This window comes from Oryctolagus cuniculus, chromosome 12, assembly GCF_964237555.1.
Source record: "Oryctolagus cuniculus chromosome 12, mOryCun1.1, whole genome shotgun sequence".
NCBI classification, from domain to species: domain Eukaryota; kingdom Metazoa; phylum Chordata; class Mammalia; order Lagomorpha; family Leporidae; genus Oryctolagus; species Oryctolagus cuniculus.
The window spans coordinates 111275895-111300410 of NC_091443.1; the positions used below are offsets into that span (position 1 = coordinate 111275895).

At 58.5% G+C, this 24516-nt stretch overlaps 1 protein-coding gene across 4 annotated transcripts in view; it reads right to left on the bottom strand.

The window, feature by feature from the left end:
* The window catches only part of THSD4 (thrombospondin type 1 domain containing 4), a 399410-nt gene that overhangs the window by 16859 nt on the left and 358035 nt on the right, over positions 1–24516 (bottom strand). For all 4 annotated transcript variants that reach the window (XM_070054744.1, XM_070054745.1, XM_070054747.1 and 1 more), the window contains 7 exons: positions 12391–12566; positions 10137–10233; positions 9300–9494; positions 3063–3192; positions 2455–2659; positions 1986–2159; positions 406–579 (listed from right to left, as the gene is read on the bottom strand). In XM_070054744.1, the coding sequence (XP_069910845.1) occupies positions 406–579; positions 1986–2159; positions 2455–2659; positions 3063–3192; positions 9300–9494; positions 10137–10233; positions 12391–12566 (1151 nt within the window). The remainder of the gene's footprint in view (positions 1–405; positions 580–1985; positions 2160–2454; positions 2660–3062; positions 3193–9299; positions 9495–10136; positions 10234–12390; positions 12567–24516) is intronic.

The window sequence follows — 24516 nt, forward strand, 5'->3', positions numbered from 1 at the left end:
TGTGTGCCACACAGCTCTGCCTGGCGTGTTTCCTGTGTGCCACACAGCTACGACTAGCACGCTACACACACGTCACGCAGCTACGACGGGCATTTCCTGCGTGTCAGGGCCTCTGCCCCCCTGCGGGTGTGATTTCACTGCCTCTGGAAGCAGCCTCCTGAGACACCGCCATCGCCCCTGCTTCACGGACCAGGAAACCCTGCAAGGGCAGCTGCCAGCTGTGGGCAGGGCGGCCTGTCTGGCCCCTTGGAGCCGCCGCAGTGCCCAGAGGCGCCCACTGTGGTGCTCCACGGCTCCTGCCACCCGGACAAAGCTCCCGGCATGGGTGCAGCTTCCCTCCAGGGTTGTGAGCAGCCAGGGCACAGCAGGGATTCAGGGCGGGGACACGGGACAAGGCACACTCACCTGGCTCCAGCTGCCCGCGAACCACTCCACCTTGCCCGTGCAGGGCCCATTATCACACGGGGTGGCCTCGGCTGGCCGGTTGTCCCCACAGCCCTCCAGGGGCAGGCTGCTGACGTGGCTGGCCATGCACACCACCGAGCGTGTCCGCACTCCAGCCCCGCACTCCGCCGAGCACTGCGGGACAGGACAGGCTGTCAGACGGGCTTCAGTCTAGTGCTGCGGCAGCCTCACCCACGCCTTCCCCAGGCCTGGCACCAGGACCCCCAGTCCTCCTTGGTGAGGCCCAGTGCCCTGGGATTATCTCCAGTCTCTCTCAGGTCCGCACACCCCCAGGAGCGAGCCTGTGGGGCCAGCTGCACAGATGCATGCACACTTGGGCCCTCCTCATCCTGGAAGTGCACGGCCAAAGCCCACTTCAGAGGCTCCTGGGTCCTCTTTTAAAAATGAACTCAACGGAGGCCAGCTCCGTGGCGTAGCAGGTTAAGACTGCACTGCAGTGCCGGCATCCCATGTGGGCTTCCATCTGAGCCCTGCTGCTCCACTGCTGGTCCAGCCCCCTGTACTGTGCCTGGGGAGGCAGCAGAACATGGCCCAAGCGCGTGGGCCCCTGCCCCCCTGTGTGGGTGACCCCGATGGAGTTTCAGGCTCCTAGCTTTGGCTGTGCAGGCCATTTGGGGAGCAAAACAGCAGATGGAAGATCTCTCTCTGTCTTTCCCTTTTTGTCACTACGTCTTTCAAATCAACAACATGAGTCTTCCACGTGTACGTGAGACCATGCAATGCTTTTCTTTCTGCGTCTGGTTACCTCACCGAGTACAATGCCCTCCTGGCTCAGCCACGTTGGGGTTAATGGCAAGCTCCTGTCCTTTTTCAGGACTGAGTAATGTTCCATTGCATACACATACCGCAGGGTCTCGCACAGGTAGAGGGAGGCACGGTGATGAGACACAGGAGCACGCCTGTGCTGGGCACTGGGCAGTGAGCGGTCTCACGCTCTGCTACATTCCCATGCTCTCTTCCAGTTTAATGTTTTGTTGCTTTAATTCACAGGCCCCAGCTCAAGAACCCAAGAGGTACAGGGGCGTTTTCCTCCCTCACGGGCTTCCACGTGCGCTTTCCCCAACTTTTGCTCTATCCGCATTGTTGTCGGCAATCTGGACGATGCCTCGGGCCCTTAGGTTGAAAAACTCCCTTCTGTGGCGACTGGAATATTCCAGACCTAAAGGTCTGGTTTCAGCCACGTCTGATTCGGTGTTCACACTGTGAGACCCCTGCTGTTTGAAATCTCTCGTCAAAGCCAGTACGATCTTGGCCCTCACTGCGTTCCAAACCCCAAAATCAGCTCACTGTACCTCACCTGCATCTGGGGCCAGCGAATGTCCCTCGGCATCCTGCAGCACCTGGCGTACGCACATGCCTGGGGGTGTGACTCCCTCTCCCCTTGCGTGCCACACAACAGGAAGGAGGAGGCGAGGGCCGGGCCGGCACCCGGGCCACACAGACACCAGCCGCACCGCACGACGGGATCTGCCCGCTCAGGGCCCGCCCCGGCCCCGCTGCACCCGTGCGCCCACGCTCACCCGCTCGCTCCACTCGGTGAGGAACCAGCTCCTGGCGCAGGGCCCCATGTCGCAGTTCTCGATGTCGCTGGGCCGCAGCTTCACGTTGCACTCCTCGTCGGCAACCACGTCCCCGAGGTTGCTCATGCACTTCACGTCGCGGGTCCTCTGCCCCACGCCGCAGGGCACCGAGCACTGAAACACGGGCGGCAGCCGCCGCGTCAGCGGCCGCAGGGCCTGTGACCACGCCCTGCCTGCTTGTTCCTCTGGGGTCTTGGCTCTGCCACCTCTCATGCGTGGAGGTGGAACTGGGGGTGGGGTCGGGGGGTGGCTGTCACCAAGCCTGACACCTGAGGTGGGTGTGGTGGGCGACTCCATGGAGCAGCTGGTGTGCCCAGGGGACTGACGTGGAACCTGGGCACGGGGCCCCTCCCAGGGAGCTCAGGTCTCTGCCGCCACCCGCCTGCCCGCCCGCCTGCGCGCTGCATACCGAGGTCCAGTCGGCCCGGATGTGCCACTCGCTGCAGATCTGGAGCTGGCATGTGCTGGCGGTCTCAGGCCGCTCCAGGTGCTGGCACCGGTAGGGCTGCACGGTGAGGCTGCGGTTGGCATACACCTGGCGGCACAGCACCTGCCGGTGCTGCGTGCCTAGGCCACAGGTCTTGCTGCACTGCGACCACTCGCCGATGTCCCAGCTGGCTCGGGAAGGGACAAGGGAGACAGCCAGCCTCAGTGTGTGTGTGGACTGGGACGGGGTTAGGGTGGGAGGCTGAGCCTATCCCTCCTGCAGCCCTGAACCTCTAGGGATCTAAAGTCTGCAGGGTGTGGGGGGCAGGCGGGGAGGACAGCTGGGACACATGCCTGCTGTTTAAGCCCTACGAATGCTGGGGAGGAGGGAATGATTTTATCCAGGAAAACTAGAACTGCAGAGGCCAGCTTGAAGCCAGTTTGGAACCCATTCAGGATTTGGGTTCCAGCGCCTGGTTGCTCGGTTTTTCTGGGGCTGGCGGTGATGTCGCGGAGCCTTGGGGCCCCAGGTCCCACTGGGGTCTAACAGCTGAATGACAGCAGCTCGAGGGGTCAGGGAGGCCGACTTACAAGGCCGGGCAGGGGAAGATGTTGCACGGCTCGGCCTCGGGGCTCGGCTTCACGCTGGCGTCGCAGTAGCTCTCGGGGACCTCCTCCTGCGTGCTTCTGTGCACACAGCGGAAAATGGGTGACCGTGATCCTGCAGGGCCAGGGCAGCGTGTGAGGGACCCGCCACCGCTGCCCACGTGTAGGCTGAGCAGAGGAAGGCGGGGAGGCACAGGACGGGAGGGCACCTCACGCACACAGAGATGACGCACACACACAGCACACACGATGTGTGCATATACAAGCACACACCTGCACTCACAGACACCACACATGAGCTCACATGCACACAGATACACACGACACAGGCACACATACTGACAGTATACACACTCACACACACGATGCATGCATATACACACACACACCTGCACTCACAGACACCACACATGAGCTCACATGCACAGATACACATGACTCAGGCACACATACTGACAGTATACACACACAGCACACACGATGCGTGCATATACACACACACACACCTGCACTCACAGACACCACACATGAGCTCACATACACAGATACACATGACACAGGCACACATACTGACAATATACACACACAGCACACACGATGTGTGCATATACACACTCACACAGCACACACACAGACACCACACATGAGCTCACATGCACACGGATACACACGACACAGGCACACATACTGACAGCATACACACTCAACAGCACACACGATGTGTGCGTATACACACACCTGCACTCACAGACACCACACATGAGCTCACATGCACACAGATACACACGACACAAGCACACATACTCACAGTATACACACACACACACCCCTGCACTCACAGACACCACACATGAGCTCACATGCACACAGATACACACGACACAGGCACACATACTGACAGCATACACACTCAACAGCACACACGATGTGTGCGTATACACACACACCTGCACTCACAGACACCACACATGAGCTCACATGCACAGATACACACAACACAGGCACACATACTCACAGTATACACACACAGCACACACACAGACACCACACATGAGCTCACATGCACACAGATACACATGACACAGGCACACATACTCACAGTATACACACTCACACAGCACACACGATGCGTGCATACACACACACCTGCACTCACAGACACCACACATGAGCTCACATGCACACAGATACACAGGACACAGGCACACATACTGACAGTATACACACTCACACAGCACACACAACGCGTGCGTATACACACACACCTGCACTCACAGACACCACACATGAGCTCACATGCACAGATACACACAACACAGGCACACATACTCACAGTATACACACACAGCACACACACAGACACCACACATGAGCTCACATGCACACGGATACACATGACACAGGCACACATACTGACAGCATACACACTCACACAGCACACACGATGCGTGCGTATACACACACACACCTGCACTCACAGACACCACACATGAGCTCACACACACACAGATACACATGACACAGGCACACATACTGACAGTATACACACTCACACACCACACACGATGTGTGCATACACACGCACACCTGCACTCACAGACACCACACATGAGCTCACATGCACACAGATACACCCGACACAGGCACACATACTCACAGTATACACACACACACCTGCACTCACAGACACCACACATGAGCTCACACACACACAGATGTAACACACACACAATACAGGCACACACAGCACACACACATGCATATACACACGCACACATCTGCACTCACAGACACCACACATAAGCTCACACACACAGACACAACACAGGCACACACACTGACAACATGCACACACAGTACACAGAAGTACACAGTACACATGCACATACATGCACACACATCCACACTCACTCACAGATATACTCTCACACACACTTGTGCAGAGACAGAACGTGCAGAGACAGCATATGCACACACAATAAACATAACACACATTTGCCTGCACACACACATGCACTAACATACAACATTCGCACTTACACAGGAATAACACATTCATGCTCAGACACAAAACATGCACAGAGACAACATATACACATTCACACAACACACGATGCATTCATATACATGCACACAGAGACAATGCACTCACACACACTCACAAAATCTGCACTCACACACACTCAGATACCATGCATGAGCTCACACATACAGGCACAGACGCAACATATGCACTCACACACACTCAGACACAACATACACACATGCACTTGCACAGATACAGCACACACACAGACATGCACACACTAACAGGTGCGCTCATACACAGGTACCACGCATGCACACAGACAACACACACACGCTCATGCAGATGACATATGTGCTCACACACAGATGCAACAGATGAGCCCACTCACGCACACACATACATTCACAACACAGCCACACACACACGCACTCATGTACACAACATATGCACTCACACAGACACCACACATGAGCAACACATGAGCCCACTCACGCACACACATACATTCACAACACAGCCACACACACACGCACTCATGTACACAACATATGCACTCACACAGACACCACACATGAGCTCACACACGCACAACACAGCCACACACACATGCACTCATGTACACAACATATGCACTCACAGAGATACAGCACATGAGCTCACACACGCACACATACACACATTCACAACCCAAGCACACACACGTGTATTCACTCATGCAACACATGCACTCACATAGGTACAACACATGAGCTCACTCATGCAGACACAACACACACATAACACACTCATGCATGCAACATATGTACACACATGCAGATGCAATACATGAGCTAAACATGCACAGATACAACACATGAGCTCACACACAGACATACACACATGCACAACACAAGCACACACACATTTACTCACACATACAACATATGCACTCACATACAGATACAACATACGAGCTAAACATGCACAGATACAACACATGGACGTGCACACAGTGCACACACATGAACATGCAACACATACATGCACGTATTCATGCACACATTCACATCCCCTCACACAATACACTCTCACTCCCTTTTGTTCTTGAGTTTTTATACAAGGACACCCCAAAAAGCTCGTGGGAAACTGAATCAGAGATGGGTTTATTTTGGTGCTACTGTGTTGAAACCCACACCCACAGTGCCCTCTCCACAGCCGTGGCAGGTGTGCAGCTCCCCAGAGCTTTGCTAGAACTGCAGGTGCACGGATCGGGCTCAGCCCCCCCTCAGAAAGCTGACACGCTACCTGCCACCTGGCCTGAACGTGCTCTCAGCTAGACGGAACGCTTTCCGTCAGAGCTCGAGGTGACAAAGGAGAGAATGCGGGGCAGGGTGATGCTAGCACCAGCACAAACGGGCGCTCCGCCAAGGTTTCCAGAGGCATCACAGAGAGGGCGTCCTGAGGAAGGGATGGCTTACGCAGGCAAAGCACACATGTGGTGGGCAGGTGTGGCACAGGCATGGTGGGCAGGTGTGTGCATACATGTTAGGTGTGGGCACAGGCGTGGTGGGCAGCTGTGTGCATACGTGTTAGACAGGTGTGGGCACAGGCGTGGTGGGCAGGTGTGTGCATCTGTTGGACATGTGTGCACACATGTGTTGAGTAGATGTGTGTGCATATGTGTTAGACAAATGTGCACACGCACACGTTGAGGGGGCTGCCCAGCTCACTCACTGAGAGAGAAGTGCCTTATGGACAAACTGACCACTGTCCAGGCGCATTTTGGAGACAGCCACGTGGAAGCAGGAAGAACATTCTGGAAGGGCAGGAACAGCTTCCCTTCCTAACACATTCCCCAGAAGGCCCTGACGGGGCACTGCTGTTACCTGAGAGGACGAGTGGCCCTGCCCTGAGGCAGCACAGGGTCTCCACGTGTGTGACCCTAACACCCAGTGGAGCAGCAATTGTCAACAAATGTTTGAAGAATGTTCGCAGAGGCCTGATAGTACTGGTTTATGTTGTTTTGCTAAAAAAATACTGCCTCAGTTTTGTCCTTCAAACACGCAGGCTAGTTGCATGGGCTTAACCAGGTGTAAAAGGATGGAATTTGGGTGGAATTTCTGGTTCTCAATACGGTGGGGAAAAAAGCGGCTCCAGTTCTACCTGCTGTTCTCTGCTGCCGCCTGGTGGCAGCACTGAGGTGTCACTGCCCGACTTGGCAGGCAGAAGAAACCTCACTTGGAGAGGGTGGACAGGGCGCAACCCTCACCCCTCCTCCCCATTGCCCAGGCTTGCAGAGCTGCCCAGAGGTCCTTGTGGGCGATCCGGAGTGCGTGGCTGTGGCCTGCCCACTTGCTCCTGGACTGGAAAGCTTTGTCCCAGCCGCGTGGCACCTCCCAAAGGGGAAATCCCGTGTTTTCAGCTGCAGGGCACAGGAACCACGTGCCTGGCACATGGCCGCTGCCGGCCCCCTCCCTGTCTCACTTCGCCACCTCTGTAGGCACTGTCCCTGCTCCAGCCCCACGGGAATGAACCGAGGAGTGGAACCACAGTGTCTCTGTCTCCCTGACCGGGCCAGCCGTTCTCGCCTCCACCGACTGCTGCGGTTTCTCGCTGGGGGTGAGTGTGAGCGTCGGCAGCAAGGACACTGTCCCCCCACGTCCACGTGCATCACTCCTGCATCGCTAGGGGGCAGCAGCAGGGAGCTGAGGGCAGCTGCCGCTGGCCTGGGCGTGGCCTGTGGGCTAGAACACAAGTCTGCCACGCTAGAAGAGGGAGCCACGGGTGAGTCCGTGAGCTCTGGGGAGAGCACGCAGGTCAGAGGCCTTTACGTGGAGTGAGGCGAAGGAAGCAGCAGAGAAGAGATGGAGACGTCCCCTTGGAAGGCAGGGAGCAGCCGAGCCAAGCCGAGAGCTGGACACAGGGCTGGACAGCCCCTGTATCGTGCAGGGGCCACTCACGGATGCCCAGCTGACGACGAGGGGAGGCGGAAAGCATTTGCATGAGGAGGGGTGCTGCCACGAGGGTCTCAGATGGTGGGGGCCTGGGCTGCCAACGAGGGGGCCCCGGGGGAATGGCCCCGGGCCGAGCATGGCGGAGCTGGGACTGTGGCCTGAACGAGACGCGGATCCTGGACGCGCGCAGGCATGCAATACCAAACAACGCAAGGCCACGGCAGTAGGAGGGTGGACGTGGGGAGAGGGCCTCGCCCAGGGGAGGTGGGCCTGGCCGCTCTGCTCGCCAGGGGAGCCTCCCTCTGCCTGCTCTCCCTGCACCACCACTGCCACGCTCAGTGCAGGGTAACCTGGGGTGGGGGCTGGGGGACTGCCTGATGCTGAGCTTGGCCTCCAAAACTGTGAGTTACACAACCCCTTTCCCCCTTAGGAAGCTGGTTCCCCGCAGGCTTTCTGGTAGGGCCCAGGAGCGACTCACACAGCCAGACACTGCCATGGGCTGGGAACTGTGTGGGGACGGCATGCCTGCTCCCTCTACTGCCCCCACACCCTGCACATCCGTGCCATCGCCGCCCTGGGGGCAGCTTCAAGGGGGCCGAGGCGGGGCCCAGAGCTGCATCCTGGTGACTCCCAGTGCACGGCCCCTGCATGTGGCCCAACACAACCCCTGAGAAGCCACACCCCAGCACCCAGTCACCACTGCAGAGTCCCAGGGAGGAAGAGCCTCAGCCTCTAGGGGGAGCCCAAGGCCGGACCCTGCTCCCAAAGCCACCCAGCTAGGGCTCCCAGGGGAGACCTGTAGGTGCAGCCCCGAGACATCTTCCACCTGCAGAATCCTGCACGCTCAGACCAAGTCTCCCACAGGAAAGAGCAAAAGAGCTGCAGACCCGGGCTGCACGCGCTGGCGTTTCAGTTTGCAGACACCCGGGGAGGGGCGGGGTGCAGCGTCCAGCTTCCCTGTTTCCATAGCAACCTCTCCCCAAGAGCAGGTGCAGGGAGAAGTGAGAGCACTCGGGGCAGCTCTGCTCGGGGGGGAGGGGCCGTGGGGGCGGCACACCTGGGCCCGGCGCAGGTGCCACTGCCCACCCCGGTTCTGCCTGCGTCCTCTTGCTAACAAGTCACGCTGCCAGCAGATCTCCAGCGCCGACCTGTACACGCAGGGCCAGCTCCCAGCAGGCTCCGGGGGAGGCGGAGCTGGCTACGTCCTCCACGCCCCTCTCTCGGGCTCCTGCAGGGACCCCGTCCCACGGGCAGGCTCACCTTTCCCGCAGGTGGCTGAGCACTCCGTCACCCCCAGCTGCTTCCACCTGTGGCCCGGGCTCCGCCGCGGCGGCTGCGGCGCTGGGGGCACCGGGCTGTTGGGGCTGCCCACGTCCTCCGTCTCCTCGCTCCGCTCCTGCTCCCCCTCGTCCTGGCTCCTGCCGTCTGTCACCAGCTGGCCGTTGAAGGGCTGCCCTGGGAGGGGCAGGTGCCGAGGCAGAGAGGTCAGTGTGGAGATGGGGTTGGGAGGGGACACGGCCTCTGTGGGGGACCCCGAGGGAGCAGACATGGGGGTCCCTAGTGCTTGCAAAGCTGCTGACAACTCGAAAGGAAAAGAGAAGTGTCTCGGCAGGAAAACCAGGCAAGGCCACCGAGAGAGAGACCGAGAGCTCCACTCGCGATGGCAGAGCCACGTGGACAGGAACCACTCGCTCCCGGCCATGGAGGCTGCGCAGTCGGGACAGCCTGCGACCCTGACCCTCTGCGGGGGAGGAACGGAAAGACCCTTCTCAAACTCCACGGCCTGGGCTGGGGAGCTGAAGCCAGGAACTCCACACACAGGTCTCCCATGTGGGGGTGGCAGGGCCCCAACCTCGTGAGCCATCACCTGCTGCCTCCCAGGGCCTGTATCAGCAGGCAGCTGGAGCCAGGAGCAAAGCTGGACTTAAGCCCAGGCCCACCTATAGGGTGCAGGTGGCCCCAAAGTCAGCTAGCAGAGGGCAGTCATGAGGTGCAGGGAGATGGTGCCCACAGGTGTCTGAGAGCTGAGGCCACTGACCGGGCCCGTGACAGAGGCTCTGCCTGGACAGTGGACGAGAGGGGGCAAGTGGGGCTTACCCGATCTCCTGAGTGGTGGCATCTCCGGGCCGATGGCGTTGGTGCCCCGGATGACATACTCGTAGTGCACGCCGGGGTTGGGCTGCTGGTGGATCATCTGCACACAAAAGCCACCGTTACCGCCCCCTGCACACGCGCCCGCCGCGCCCCTCCTGCTGGCCTGGGTCTCCAGGTACGAGTGGCCCAGTGGGTAAGGGAGTTGGGCGGACTCCCGTCCAGGGATGCCGTGGACCTGGGGCAGAACGGCTGAATCAGGCTTTGTTGACGAAGGAAGAGAAGGAGGCTGGGAGCCGGGCCGGGAAGACGGCAGCAGAGCCTGTACCTGGGCTAAGATTCTGCCCAGAGCTCCCCCGGGGAGAGGAAGTGGGTCTACCCTGCAGCAGCGGCTGACGGACACCAGGTGGCGGCACTGAGCCTCCGGGACAGGGCCTCAGCGTGGGCCTGGTCCTCTCTGGGTCCCTCCCTTCTCTTCCCTAGAAAGCCCCATCACCACAAAGACACGGGGCCAGGAAGACAAGCAGGGGGCACACCAGGCTGCCTGCGTCCCATTCTCTCAGGAGCCGATGGCCAAAGGCTGGCCGCCGGGTGGGGCACCGAAGTCCTGACTTGGGGCGCCCACAGCACATCCGGGAGCGGCGTGAGCAGCTCAGGTCCCACTCCATCCGCCTCGCCTGGGGGCCCAGAGCTGTTCGGGCTCTCAGTTTTGCTGGGGTGGGGGTGATGGGATGGGCTCTGCAGAGCAGGGGCCTGGACAAGGAGACACTGCCCGGTTCTGACGCCTCACCGCAGGTGGCTCTGCTCTCCTGGGACGGCTGTGCACCCTGGCCAACTCCCCCCAGCTGCTCCGTCTGGAGAAGGCGGTGGTCTCTCCCGGCTGCGAGGGTCTGGGAGTGACCCTGAGTCCCCGGGGCCCTGGATCCGCCCTCCTACTGATTCCTTGTCTCTTGTCCTCTCCTCACTTATGACCGAGTCCCCGTGACAAAGCCACCCCGGAAGGCAGGCCCAGACACCGCAGGACTTCATACTCCAGAGCCCCGTCAGCCCTTGCAGCGCCGAGAGCGGCCCCAGCTCCCGCGGCCAGCACCTAACCACCCCTCCTCCCCACACCGCACGACCGGAACCTGGCCAGAGGCTGGCGCTGAGCCTCCCTCTCCATGCACAAACCTTGTTCTGTTCATGACATCACCGCTGGCCGCCGTTCCTAGTTCCTAGACCACCCAGGCGTGACCGACAAGCTGGGAATCTGGGGTTTCCCCCCTGCAACACTGTTCAGAATTAACCCAGATTCAACCAACTAACTGGATAGACTTAAAAAGAAAAGCTCCATAGTAAATCTGACAATGCTTCCTTTGTCACCTCCCTTCCAGCAGGCACAAGAGGAGTGGACACAGAACCACAGAGCTGGAGAAGTAACCACGGTGTAGCCACGAGGCTTCCGGAGCCCGGGCACCGCTCAGGCTACGTGCACCACAGTTTGATACAGAACGGATGGGAAACCCTGGGCGAGGCAGGGCTTCAGTCATGCAAACGTGCAATCAAAAGATACGCTCATTTGGGTGCAAAAAAAAATTCTGCAGTACATGGCTCCGGGGGAATGCATGTTATCCAAAACACGACATGCCGATTCCAACACGTGGTCACCAAGAGAAACTTCTATCTCGCTTCCATTTCCCCGGGGAGCTTTAGGAAGCCCCTCCGTGTACTCACAGGTGAGCCCTGGGGTTCACCCACACGTAATTTTCAGCGTCGACTTCTGGTCACCCTTTGTTCTCTGATCTCTTAAGGAGGCTGGTTCCAGCAGCTTCTTTTAAAATCAAGGACCTCTCTCAACCTCCTACAGGAGTGAGGATGTGGGGGCTTGCAGGAAGCCCCTCCCAGTGACTGCTGAGCACCCCAGAGCCCCCCTTTCTCCATTCCTTGTAGTCCAGCCTGGAGAGGCCTTGCTTTATCAAACTAGCACACTGGGAGGGGGAGCTGGGAGGGGGCCTGGGCTCTGCCCCTGCTCTGGCTCGGCAAGCGCCATCCGTTCCACTGGGTCCTTAAACTGAGGCTAATCAGTGCCTCCCAGGCGTCAGGTTGGGAGAAGCAAATGGCAAGCCCATAAGTCATGTAAGAGTCAATGCCAACCAGGAGTGCGTGTGTGTGTGTGTGTGTGTGTGCGTGTGCCCTGAGCAATGCTCCCTTGCTTCCTCGTTCTAAGGCTGCACCTTTGGAAGCTACGAGATACCAAGCCCGCAGAAGCAGCCAGACTCACGTAGACATCCAAGATCTCGTTGGTGGGGCCGTCGGCCAGGAAGGACTCTCCGGCTGTGCTGGATATCTCATTGGGACGCTTGTAGGTGAACATGGTCCCTCCGCCCTCGTATTTCCCGGGCCGGTCGATGGCCCAGTTCCCGTTGATGATGGATCGGCCGGAGCGACTGCGCAGGGCTGGAGCGAGGAAAAGCGAGAAACTCAGCGTGTGCACGGGAGGGTAGACCAGCCCCTGCCCCCACCCTGGTGTGCTGGCTCATTCACCCACTTGCCCCGGCCCTCGGCAGGATCCACTGGGTGTCCTGTGCCAAGCCTGGCACCCACGGCACGTGCCCGTGGCCTGCACATCACCATCAACCCCTCCCATCCTCCACCACGTGAACTTAGCACAGGAGGAAGGGTTGCAGGGCTTGGGGGAAAAGCATGTAGGAGACAAGGAGGAGGAGGGGAAGGCCTGGGAGGAAGAGGAGGAAGAAGAGGAGGAGGGCCAGGGACACACTCTGCTATGCTGCACGCCTTCATCAATGAGCCTAGATGGAAGAATTCAGAGACAGAGTTCACATAAGAAGTGGGAGTCGCCGGCGCCGCGGCTCACTAGGCTAATCCTCCACCTAGCGGCGCCGGCACACCGGGTTCTAGTCCCGGTTGGGGCGCTGGATTCTGTCCCGGTTGCCCCTCTTCCAGGCCAGCCCTCTGCTGTGGCCAGGGAGTGCAGTGGAGGATGGCCCAGGTGCTTGGGCCCTGCACCCCATGGGAGACCAGGAAAAGCACCTGGCTCCTGGCTCCTGGCTCCTGCCACCGGATCAGCGCGGTGCGCCGGCCGCAGCGCGCTGGACGCGGCGGCCATTGGAGGGTGAACCAACGGCAAAGGAAGACCTTTCTCTCTTTCTCTCTCTCTCACTGTCCACTCTGCCTGTCAAAAAAAAAAAAAAAAAAAAAAAAAAGAAGTGGGAGTCGCAGCTTCTGTCAGCACCGGCTCCGCTTCCCTCCCACGGCACTGGTGGGGGTGCGGGAGGCAGGGTTCCCGGGGGGTACAGGGGAGGGGCTGCAGGCCCTGCTGCCACAATCCCCACCCCTCCCTACTGCCCCAACATTGAGAAGATCCCTCAGACGCAGGTGCACCTTGATGCCCCTGAGATGGGGTACCTGTGCCGAGCGCCTGTGCCGAGGGTGCGGACACAGCCATGGCTGCTGCTCTTTGCACCCTCCTCGCACCGTGCCCTACGATCTCACTCTCTAGGATCACAAATTCACCCGGAAGCAGGAGCATCGAGAGCCGGTGATGGCCCAGGGACCACCAGCTGCTTCAGTGACCATGGACCGGCAGCTCAGCTTGTCCCCCGTTCCAATCCCAGACCCCACCTTCGCCGCATTGCTCAGCAGGTGTCACGGGACAGGCAGGCTCTTTTGACCTTCGGCCATTTTCAGCCATGGGCCTGCAGGGTCAGAGGGCAGAGGTCCCCAGCCCCCTGGGGCCCCATGCATGGCCGGCCACTCGCTGTGGCTCTGGGCGTGCCAGCTGTGGGGCTCCGAATCCCCAGCTGTCAGGTCCAGTTTGTGGCAGAGCAGGGTCAAGGCAGAGACAGAGCAGGGGCAGACTTGGGGCTGCTTTTTTTTAATCAAGGACCCCAGTTCTGCAGAGCAGTCCACTCGGCATCTCCGTTCCCCCTCCCCCCGGTCGAGCTCCACCGAATGGGTGCAGGTGCTTTCCGGGCCCCGCCCACCACAGCCAGCTCCAGCTCCCAGAGACCAGGCTGGCCTCTCTCCGCTCACAGGGTGCTCTGCTCAGCTTCCCTCTTCCTCATCTGTACCCAAGACGGCTTCCTCCAGCACCCATACAGACACAGCCCACAGCCACAGGTCCCCACCCTCACACACGTGTCCCAGCCGCTTGTCTCCAGACCCAGCAAAGAAAGTGCACATCAGGCAGCGGCTGGGACCACACAGCTGCTTCTTCCTTCTGGAACTGGAGGTTCAGTTCCTCCCAAGCGGCAGACCATGCCAGCGCCAGCAGGACGCCACCGGACGTCGGGGCCTGGTGTGGCCACCAGCTCTGTTCCCGCAGGGACTTCAGAAGACCTCACCGGGCGGGGACCCAGGGGAGCCTCAGCACGCTCTGCTCATCTGCACAGCCTGAGATGGGATTCAGCTGCAGAAACTTGTGCGTGATGAGCCCATCAAAGCTGAAGCTAATGGGGCCGGCGCTGTGGTGTAGTAGGTCAAGCCTCAGCCTGCAGTGCCAGCATCCCATACGGGCACCGGTTCGAGACCCAGCTGCTCCACTTCCGATCCAGCTCTCTGCTATGGCCTGGGAAAGCAGTGGAAGAGGGCCCAAGTCCTCAGGTTCCTGCACCCACATAGGAGACCCAGAGGACGTTCCTGGCTCCTGGCTTCGGATTGGCCCAACTCTGGCCATTGTGGCCATTTGGGGAGTGAGCCAGCGGACGGAAGATTTACCTCGCTTCTCTCTCTCTCTCTGTAACTCTGTCTCTCAAATAAATAGATATTTTAAAAAAAGCTGAAAATACTGTCACGGGGTAAACGCACTGGCTCCCGGAACCCACAAATATCCTGGGTTAGTTGGGCTGGAGTAACACATGCTCACCACACTTAGCAGCCTGCTGTCGGCAACAGCGTCAGACAAGGCTCGGTGAGTGAGGATGCGCTGGACACCCCAGTGCTATACCGAAGATCTCCCCTGCCCTACCTGACACCTCAGGGCTCCACGGAGAGTCTCAGGCGCTCCGGACGTCTCACATGCTGTTTGGCTATCTCGTGTTTTCACCCTCATCCCAAGCTCACCCCTGCAGCTGACAGGGGAGGGAGGGTGCGGCTCAGCCACGAGAGGACTGTGCCGTGTACCACCAGCTCAGGAAAAGCCTAGATGCTGAACTGCCCATGCCCACGGTCCTGCTTCCACGCTAGGATAAAGTTAAAGACCCCTGTGTGAACCCGCGCTGAGCTGGCATCATCTGTATGCACTTCCTGCTCTTCGCCCCCAGGGGGAGCTCAGAGCCTTCTGCTGTTTTGCAAGGAGCCGATATGTAACAATTCTCCACTACATTGTCACCGACACAGGGCCTCGCCTGCTGTAACCCAGTATCGCAAAAATCACTTTCCAAACCTATCTTCATGGCCGCATCCCCACAGAGTTCTTTCCCTTTGTTCCCTTCGGTGACTTTAGGAATTTCAAGCGCCGTCCTTGGAGGGCATGGCTGCCTTGCCAGTCCATGTCAGAACTCCGCGTTCATCGACGCCTTCCCCTCCCCCGATCAACAGGCAGACACGTGCAGGGAGGCGTGAAGATTTCGTTAGGGAGAAGCAAGTACTTCCAGTGCAGCTCAGCTACGGCCTGACCCAGTGTCCAAATCGGCCTCTGTTGTCCACGCACACGCACACACGTACATGCACACACACACATGCATGCACACTCACTGCAACCTCTAGGTTCAGAAGCACTCTGGCACTGCGAGTTTGAATGGATTTTCTTTTTGAAGATTTATTTTATTTGAAATGCAGAGTCACGGGGCAGGGGAGATAGACAGAGAGATCATCCATCCACTGCTTCACTCTCCAAATGGCCTTGAGAGTCTACACTGGGCGAAGTCGAAGCCAGGAGCCGGAATCTTTATGTGGACCTTCCATGTGGGTGCAGGGGCCCAAGCACTTGGGCCATCCTCTGCTGCTTTCCCAGGCACACTAGCAGAGAGCTGGATCAGATGTGGAGCAGCTAGGACTCAAACCAGCACCCATATGGGATGCCAGCAGTGCAGGTGGTGGCTTAACCCACTTTGCCACAGCACCGGCCCCCTTGAGTGGATTTTCTGCAGCACGATTTGGCCTGGGAGTGAGAGCGTGTCTGAGAAGGCGGCGGGCTCCCTCTTGGTTCTGCCCATTCTGGGCTCAAGAGGCTGGAGCAGAGGGAAGCCCCACAGTTAGAGCTAAGACGGCTACGGCTGGTTCGTTCAGACACTGCAACAGCTGATCGACTCTGTCCCCAGCTTTCCTTTGAATCCTGACTTTGAGGAACTTTGTGCTATGAACCCTCCGCTATGTGGGAAGAGACAGGTTTCATCTGTGGCTGAAGGACGAAGACAAGCTGGGCAGGCAAGTGCCGGGGATGGCAAAGGGGGATCCAGTCCCCGATGTGGGGTGGCTGGTGCCAGCCGCAGGTGCACATGGAGGCTGGCAGCTGCTTCAGGGCATGAGAGGGTCTCTGAGCAGGGACGGCAGGGTGGGGGGCTCACCAGGCAGGCCCCAGGCAGAGCCCCAGGTGCTGAATATGGCAGGGAGACGGCAGAGAGCCTGGTGTGGCTGCAGAAAGGGGATCCTGGGTGCTGGTGGTGCAGGGAGGACTTGGACAGACGGGGAGGGCTATGCCTGGCCCTGCGGAGCCACAGAAGGGTCTTGGTCAGAGTGTGGCCACAGCTCTGCTTTCAGGGGGTGGAGGGAGGATTTGGACAGAGGGTGAGGGCCATGCCTGGCCCTGCAGAGCCACAGAAGGGTCTTGGGCAGAGTGGCCACAGCTCTGCTTTCAGGGGGTGCAGGGAGGACTTGGACAGACGGGGAGGGCTATGCCTGGCCCTGCGGAGCCACAGAAGGGTCTTGGTCAGAGTGTGGCCACAGCTCTGCTTTCAGGAGCCTGCTTCAGCCTGGCTCAGCACTGGCTGTTGTGGGAGTGAACCAGTGGATGGAAGACCTCCCTTTCTTTGTAATTCTTTCAAATAAAATAAATCTTAAAAAAAAAAAATCCAAAGACAGTATTGCTTTCCTCCCAGAGTTTTTCATTCCACCAAAAACCCCAGCCCCTCTTCCACGCCTCCTCCTGCACCTGCTGCCCAGCTGGGCCCATGCTCAGTGGACCAGCCAGGTGCCTCCGGCAATGCAGGGACAGCATGGCCATGTCCCAGGGCGCAGTGAACCTGACAGCAAACTCGGACGCCCTCCATCTGCTGCTCTCATGGCTGTCCCCAGCCCCAACACCAAAAGCCACATTTTCCCCACACAGATGCCACAGCTCAGGGCTGCCCCCTCACCCTGAGTTTGGGCACTGGTTATGATCACTGGCTGGGCCCTAATGACAACCAGAGAAGCCAGTGGGCAGAGCCTGCAGACGGCTCACCCGACACTCTACAGCGTGGCCACGTGGATTTGCCTTGCTGCAACTCCCACTGTCCTGAGGCCAGAGCTGGTGCGCCGGTGAGGCAGCCACTTTTCCTGCAGAGAGAGTTAGTGGGCAGCAGGGTTGGGGGTGCCATCCAGGGCCCCCGCGTCTCTTTCCAGGGACCTGTGTGGCACTTTGGCCACCTCTCGTGCCTGCATATCGCACAGGCTGGGGCAGGCCCTCCGTGGAGACACACCCTGGCTGCCCCTGCTGTTCTGTGTGCTCCAGGGCCACCCACGCGCTCTGCGAACACAGGCGGGGATCTGGGACCACGGTGCACAGCTCTAAACGCTGGCAGGAAGTTATATGGTGACTTTAAAACCTCCTTGGGGGAACGGCTATCCCATGCATGGTGAGGCCAAAAATACTAAGGACCAACCAAACCGCAGCGGCAATGCACTTGGCGAGAACTCAGGTTCCAGCTCACTTTGGGGAGGGGAGGGTGTCCCTCTTCCTGCACATGGCCAGGCCAGGGGCTTCCAAAGGTGTGTGGAAAATGTAGTTAAAAGATTCACTTCCTTTTGTGCAAAAATATATTGGAACCTGCGCACAAGTTTTTCACAAAATGCATTTCCCGAAGCTTTCGAAGCCCCCCAGCCTGAGAGGCCTCATTATCCTTCAGGTTTCTGATTTGCTTTTTTGACTTAAAAAAAAAAAAAGTCTCTTCCACAGTATCCACTCCAGACTCCTTTGTGTGCCCACCTCAGCCCTGCCCCTGATGGTGGCTACAAGTCTGGTGGCCCTCATGTTGCTTACCAGGTCCATAGTCCCAGAGATTCAGACTGAATACAAAGTTGACGTCCATGGGCGGGAGGCTGGCAGAGCTGACTCAGATGCAGATAATAAGGAGTCAAAAACAGCACCACAGCTGTCTAGAAGCCGGATTTATTTATTTATTTGTTTGTTTAAAAGGTGGAGTTATAGAGAGAGGGAGAAAGAAAGAGAAATTGATCTCCCATCTGCTGGTTTGCTCCCCAAATGGCCTCAATGGCCAGGGCTGGGCCAGGCAGAAGCCAGGAGCCAGGAGCTTCTTCCAAGTCTCCCACGTGGGTGCAGAGGCCCAAGGACTTGGCCATCTTCTACTGCTTTCCCAGGCCATAGCAGGGAGCTGGATTGGAAATGAAGCAGCCGGGACTCGAACCGGTGCCCACATGTGATGCTGGCACTGCAGGCTGTGGCGGAGCCTGAAGCTGGTGCTTTTCACCATCACCATGAGAACCCCTGCTCCACCTCCTTCCCCAGCCCTGGGACTCAGTCCCAAGCAGCCGCCACACCTGGCGCAGCCCAGCCGGCTCTGCTGCCATCCAGGCTGCCACACCCAGCCAGGCCCAGCGTGCCTCCCACAACTCTGAACAGACCAGATGGAAGGGAGCATGGTTAACCCTGTAGTTAGCCCTTGAAGGCACTTTGAAAAGTTATTAGAGAGGCAGGTGTCGGCACACCCACATCCTGAATCAGAGGGCCCAGGTTCGAGACCTGGCTCTGCTTCTGAAACCAGCTTCCTGTTGACGCACACCCTGGGAGGCAGCAGTGATGGCTCAAGCCCTTGGGCCCCTACCACCCACGTGGGAGTCCCAGATGGAGTTCCTGACTTCCAGTTTTGGCTTGGCCCAGTTCTAGCTGTGGTGGGCATTTGGGGAGTGAACCATTAGAAGGAAGATCCCTTTCAAACAAACAATAATAATAGAAGGTTTTTAAAAAAATGATTAGTTCTCACACCATTAAAAAATGACAACAAACAAAAAGTTAGTGGACAAAAAAATTAAAAGATGCATTTATTTTGGTACCCAAAAGTTGAAATCCAAAAAGTTCAAAAAGCTCGTGAAAATATACATTATGAAAAATAAGGCATGGATTTCAATATTTTTTTTTTTTTGCATCAGGATAAATGCATCTTTTAGTTCCATTTTCTTTCTTTCTTTCTCTCTCTCTCTCTCTCTTTTGACAGGCAGAGTGGACAGTGAGAGAGAGAGACAGAGAGAAAGGTCTTCCTTTTCAGTTGGTTCGCCCCCCCAGTGGCCGCTGCGGCCAGTGCGCTGCAGCCAGTGCACCACGCTGTTCCAAAGCCAGGAGCCAGGTGCTTCCTCCTGGTCTCCCATGTGGGTGCAGGGCCCAAGCACTTGGGCCATCCTCCACTGCATTCCCAGGCCACAGCAGAGAGCTGGCCTGGAAGAGGGGCAACCGGGACAGAATTCGGCGCCCCGACCGGGACTAGAACCTGGGGTGCCAGCGCCGCAGGCGGAGGATTAGCCTAGTGAGCCGCGGCGCCGGCCAGTTCCATTTTCTATGAACTCCCTGAAGACCCCACGGCATCCTCCTTAAACACAGCCCAGCTCCCAGGGCAGGACTGAAAACCAGAAGAAACCGGATTCTCCAAGGCTTCACAAACGCACCCTTGCACAACACGATGGTTACGCCCAAGCCCTGGAGAAGATCACGCTGGAAAAAGCGGGCATGAAATTGTCTTTACTTGAAAGGCATTTGTTTGGGAAAACGATGCCTTCCCCCAAGCAAAATGTTAGCTTGCTTGGTTAGGAGTTGATTACGGCACTTCTTGCTGAGAGCCAGCCGGAATGTTGGCTGGAGTCCTCGGGAGCCTGGGATCCGGGCTGCAAGCTGTGTCTCCCACCCAAGGCCACAGAGCTCGGCGGCGCTCTGACGACTGTCGCCCGTGCCAGACGAGGAGGACCGTGTGAGGGGTGCAAAGCGCCACGGCGGGACAGACGCAGGAACGCGGCTGACGGGGCTGCAGCTAAGCAAGGAACCCCCAGAAAGGAAGTGGCCAGGAGCCTTATGTCCACATGAGCCACGTCACCGTGCTCCTGGGAGGTCCAGCGCTGACACGCAGCTTTGATCCAGACGCCGGGGTGCTGAAGTCCAGGGCAAGTGGAGAAAGCCGTGCTTCTGATGGCGCCTTGTGGCTTGGGCTCCCCCGTTCTCATCCTCCGCCCTCTTGGGTCACCCTCCCTCAGCCCCGCCCTCCTGGCTGACCAGCCAGCCGGCTGTTGGGGCTTCTGGCTGCCCCTGGCCGCTCACTTTAATTCCTGTGTGCAGCCCCCTGCAGAACCCCCCCCCCCCCCCGGGAGCCCCACTCCTCCCTCTGCCAGCTCCCACAGGAACCACGGGCAAATCCAGCATCGTCTCACAAACCACAAGAAAAGCCACATCTCACTTCAGTCCTGGCAGCCCTCATCTCTCCCCTTGTCACTGCCAAACTCCCGGACGCCGTCCATTTTGGCCGCCCCACGCCTGCACAGGTCCCGGGGATGTTAGCTGGCTGCCTCCCGCCCCGGGCCCTCTGCACCGCTCCTCCCCGTCCACAACCTGCCGGCCTTCAAGGCTCATGGTAGCATCTGGTGGGCATCTGGTGCACAGGCCAAGATGCTGCTCGCGACCCCGCAGCCTGGATGGGCGTGCCTGGGTTCAAATCTGGACTCTGCCCGAGCCCCAGCTCCCTGTTGACATGAACCTGGGGATGGCAGTGGGGATGGCTCAGATGGCAGGTGGCTGAGAGACAGACGATGGGCAGCTGCACAGTACACCGGGCGGAGCTGTACTGATTGCCTCTGGAATCCAGGATCTCCTTGCGTTTTTAGATCACAGGTGTTTTTTCCCCGGGAATGACTTGTTCATAGTCTTTACTTCTCGTAAAAGAAGTAAAGCAGTGGAGGATGCCCAAATGCTTGGGCCCCTGCACCTGCATGGGAGACCAGGAAGAGGCTCCTGGCTCCTGGCTTCGGACTGGCGCAGCTCTGGCCATTGCGGCCATTTGGGGAGTGAACCATCAGATGGAAGACCTCTCTCTCTGTCTCTCTCTCTCTCTCACGGTCTGTAACTCTACCTGTAAAAAACAAAAAAAACAAAAAACAAACAAACAAAAAAAAAAAACAAAACCAAAAACCTGCATGTTCTATCTGGTTCCTGCTTAGATACAGGAAAACTACTGATGCTTCTCACTCACCCTGACCTGGAAAACTCAGGTCTAATAGATTTTCCCAAGCTGTCAGTAACTTTGTTGGCACAAAACATGCTCTATGTAAATAAGTTTCAGGACATGTTGATGCACACACGCCCATGGGCGTGTGGATGAGAGGATCTATGCCATAACCACAGCCACACCCGGGATGCACCCTCCTGCCCTGATTATTATATTAATACCACTAGTAGTAGTCTCAGCCTTGAGGGCACAGATCTGCAGTGCACGTGCGGCATCGTTAACTGTAAGCCTTCCATTGTGGACTCTGCCACTCACTCAGCCTTCACTACTGGACCCCCCTACGACCTCTGCCTAATCCCCGGCCCCATTTCTGCTTGCCTCAGGCCCCTGCACCAGCCACTCGACTCTCCGTGCTTCTGTGAGTCTGCCTGTTGTAGGCTGCTCATGCTAAATGGCCTTGCGCCGTCTTTGAGTGCATTTTTGCCACTGAGAAGGGTGAGTTCCTTATGTAACTCACATGCTAGCCCTTCATCACAGAAGCGGCTGCCAGTACCTTCTCCCAGTCTCTCTGTGGACTGCCTCCTTTGCTGTGTAGAAACTTCTTGTTTGAATGTGATGTCACTTTTTTTTTTTTTTTTTTAATGTTTCTGCTGCCTGAGTGGTGGGGCCTCCTCTAAAGTCCTTGTCCACCGAGATGTCCTGACACACGCCCTGAGCCCACCGTGATGTACTGGCACACGCCCTGAGCCCACCATGATGTGATGTCCTGACACATGCCCTGAGCCCACCGTGAAGTCCTGTGACACGCCCTGAGCCCACCGTGATGTCCTGGCACATGCCCTGAGCCCACCCGGATGCCCTGACACACGCCCTGAGCCCACCGTGATGCCCTGACGAACGCCCTGAGCTTACCGTGATGCCTGGCACACGTCCTGAGCCCACCATGATGTCCTGACACACGCCCTGAGCCTACCGTGATGTCCTGACACACGCCCTGAGCCCACCATGATGTCTTGACACACGCCCTGAGCCCACCATGATGTCCTGGCACACGCCCTGAGCCCACCATGATGTCCTGACACACGCCCTGAGCCCACCGTGATGTGATGTCCTGACACATGCCCTGAGCCCACCGTGATGTCCTGACACATGCCTGAGCCCACCATGAATCCTGGCACACGCCCTGAGCCCACCGTGATGTCCTGACACACGCCCTGAGCCCACCATGATGTCCTGGCACACGCCCTGAGCCCACCGTGATGTCCTGGCACACGCCCTGAGCCCACCATGATGTGATGTCCTGGCACACGCCCTGAGCCCACCATGATGTCCTGGCACACGCCCTGAGCCCACCGTGATGTCCTGACACACGCCCTGAGCCCACCGTGATGTCCTGGCACACGCCCTGAGCCCACCGTGATGTCCTGGCCAACGCCCTGAGCCCACCGTGATGTCCTGGCACACGCCCTGAGCCCACCATGATGTCCTGGCACAAGCCCTGAGCCCATCATGATGTGGTGTCCTGACACACGCCCTGAGCCCACCGTGATGTCCTGGCACACGCCCTGAGCCCACAGTGATGTTCTGACACATGCCCTGAACACACTGTGATGTCCTGGCCAACGCCCTGAGCCCACCGTGATGTCCTGGCACACGCCCTGAGCCCACCATGATGTCCTGGCACAAGCCCTGAGCCCACCGTGATGTCCTGGCACACGCCCTGAGCCCACCGTGATGTCCTGACACACGCCCTGAGCCCACCGTGATGTCCTGACACACGCCCTGAGCCCACCATGATGTGATGTCCTGACACACGCCCTGAGCCCACCATGATGTGATGTCCTGACACATGCCCTGAGCCCACCGTGATGTCCTGACACACGCCCTGAGCCCACCGTGATGTCTTGACACACGCCCTGAGCCCACCATGATGTCCTGGCACACGCCCTGAGCCCACCGTGATGTCCTGACACACGCCCTGAGCCCACCATGATGTGATGTCCTGACACATGCCCTGAGCCCACCGTGATGTCCTGGCACACGCCCTGAGCCCACCGTGAATCCTGGCACACGCCCTGAGCCCACCGTGATGTCCTGACACACGCCCTGAGCCCACCATGATGTGATGTCCTGACACACGCCCTGAGCCCACCATGATGTGATGTCCTGACACACGCCCTGAGCCCACCATGATGTGATGTCCTGACACACGCCCTGAGCCCACCATGATGTAATGTCCTGACACACGCCCTGAGCCCACTGTGATGTCCTGGCACACGCCCTGAGCCCACCGTGATGTCCTGGCACACGCCCTGAGCCCACCATGATGTCCTGGCACACGCCCTGAGCCCACCGTGATGTCCTGACACACGCCCTGAGCCCACCGTGATGTCCTGGCACACGCCCTGAGCCCACCATGATGTCCTGGCACACGCCCTGAGCCCACCGTGATGTCCTGACACACACCCTGAGCCCACCATGATGTGATGTCCTGACACATGCCCTGAACCCACCGTGATGTCCTGGCACACGCCCTGAGCCCACCGTGATGTCCTGGCCAACGCCCTGAGCCCACCGTGATGTCCTGGCACACGCCCTGAGCCCACCATGATGTCCTGGCACAAGCCCTGAGCCCATCATGATGTGGTGTCCTGACACACGCCCTGAGCCCACCGTGATGTCCTGGCACACGCCCTGAGCCCACAGTGATGTTCTGACACATGCCCTGAGCCCACTGTGATGTCCTGGCCAACGCCCTGAGCCCACCGTGATGTCCTGGCACACGCCCTGAGCCCACCATGATGTCCTGGCACAAGCCCTGAGCCCACCGTGATGTCCTGGCACACGCCCTGAGCCCACCGTGATGTCCTGACACACGCCCTGAGCCCACCGTGATGTCCTGACACACGCCCTGAGCCCACCATGATGTGATGTCCTGACACACGCCCTGAGCCCACCATGATGTGATGTCCTGACACATGCCCTGAGCCCACCGTGATGTCCTGACACACGCCCTGAGCCCACCG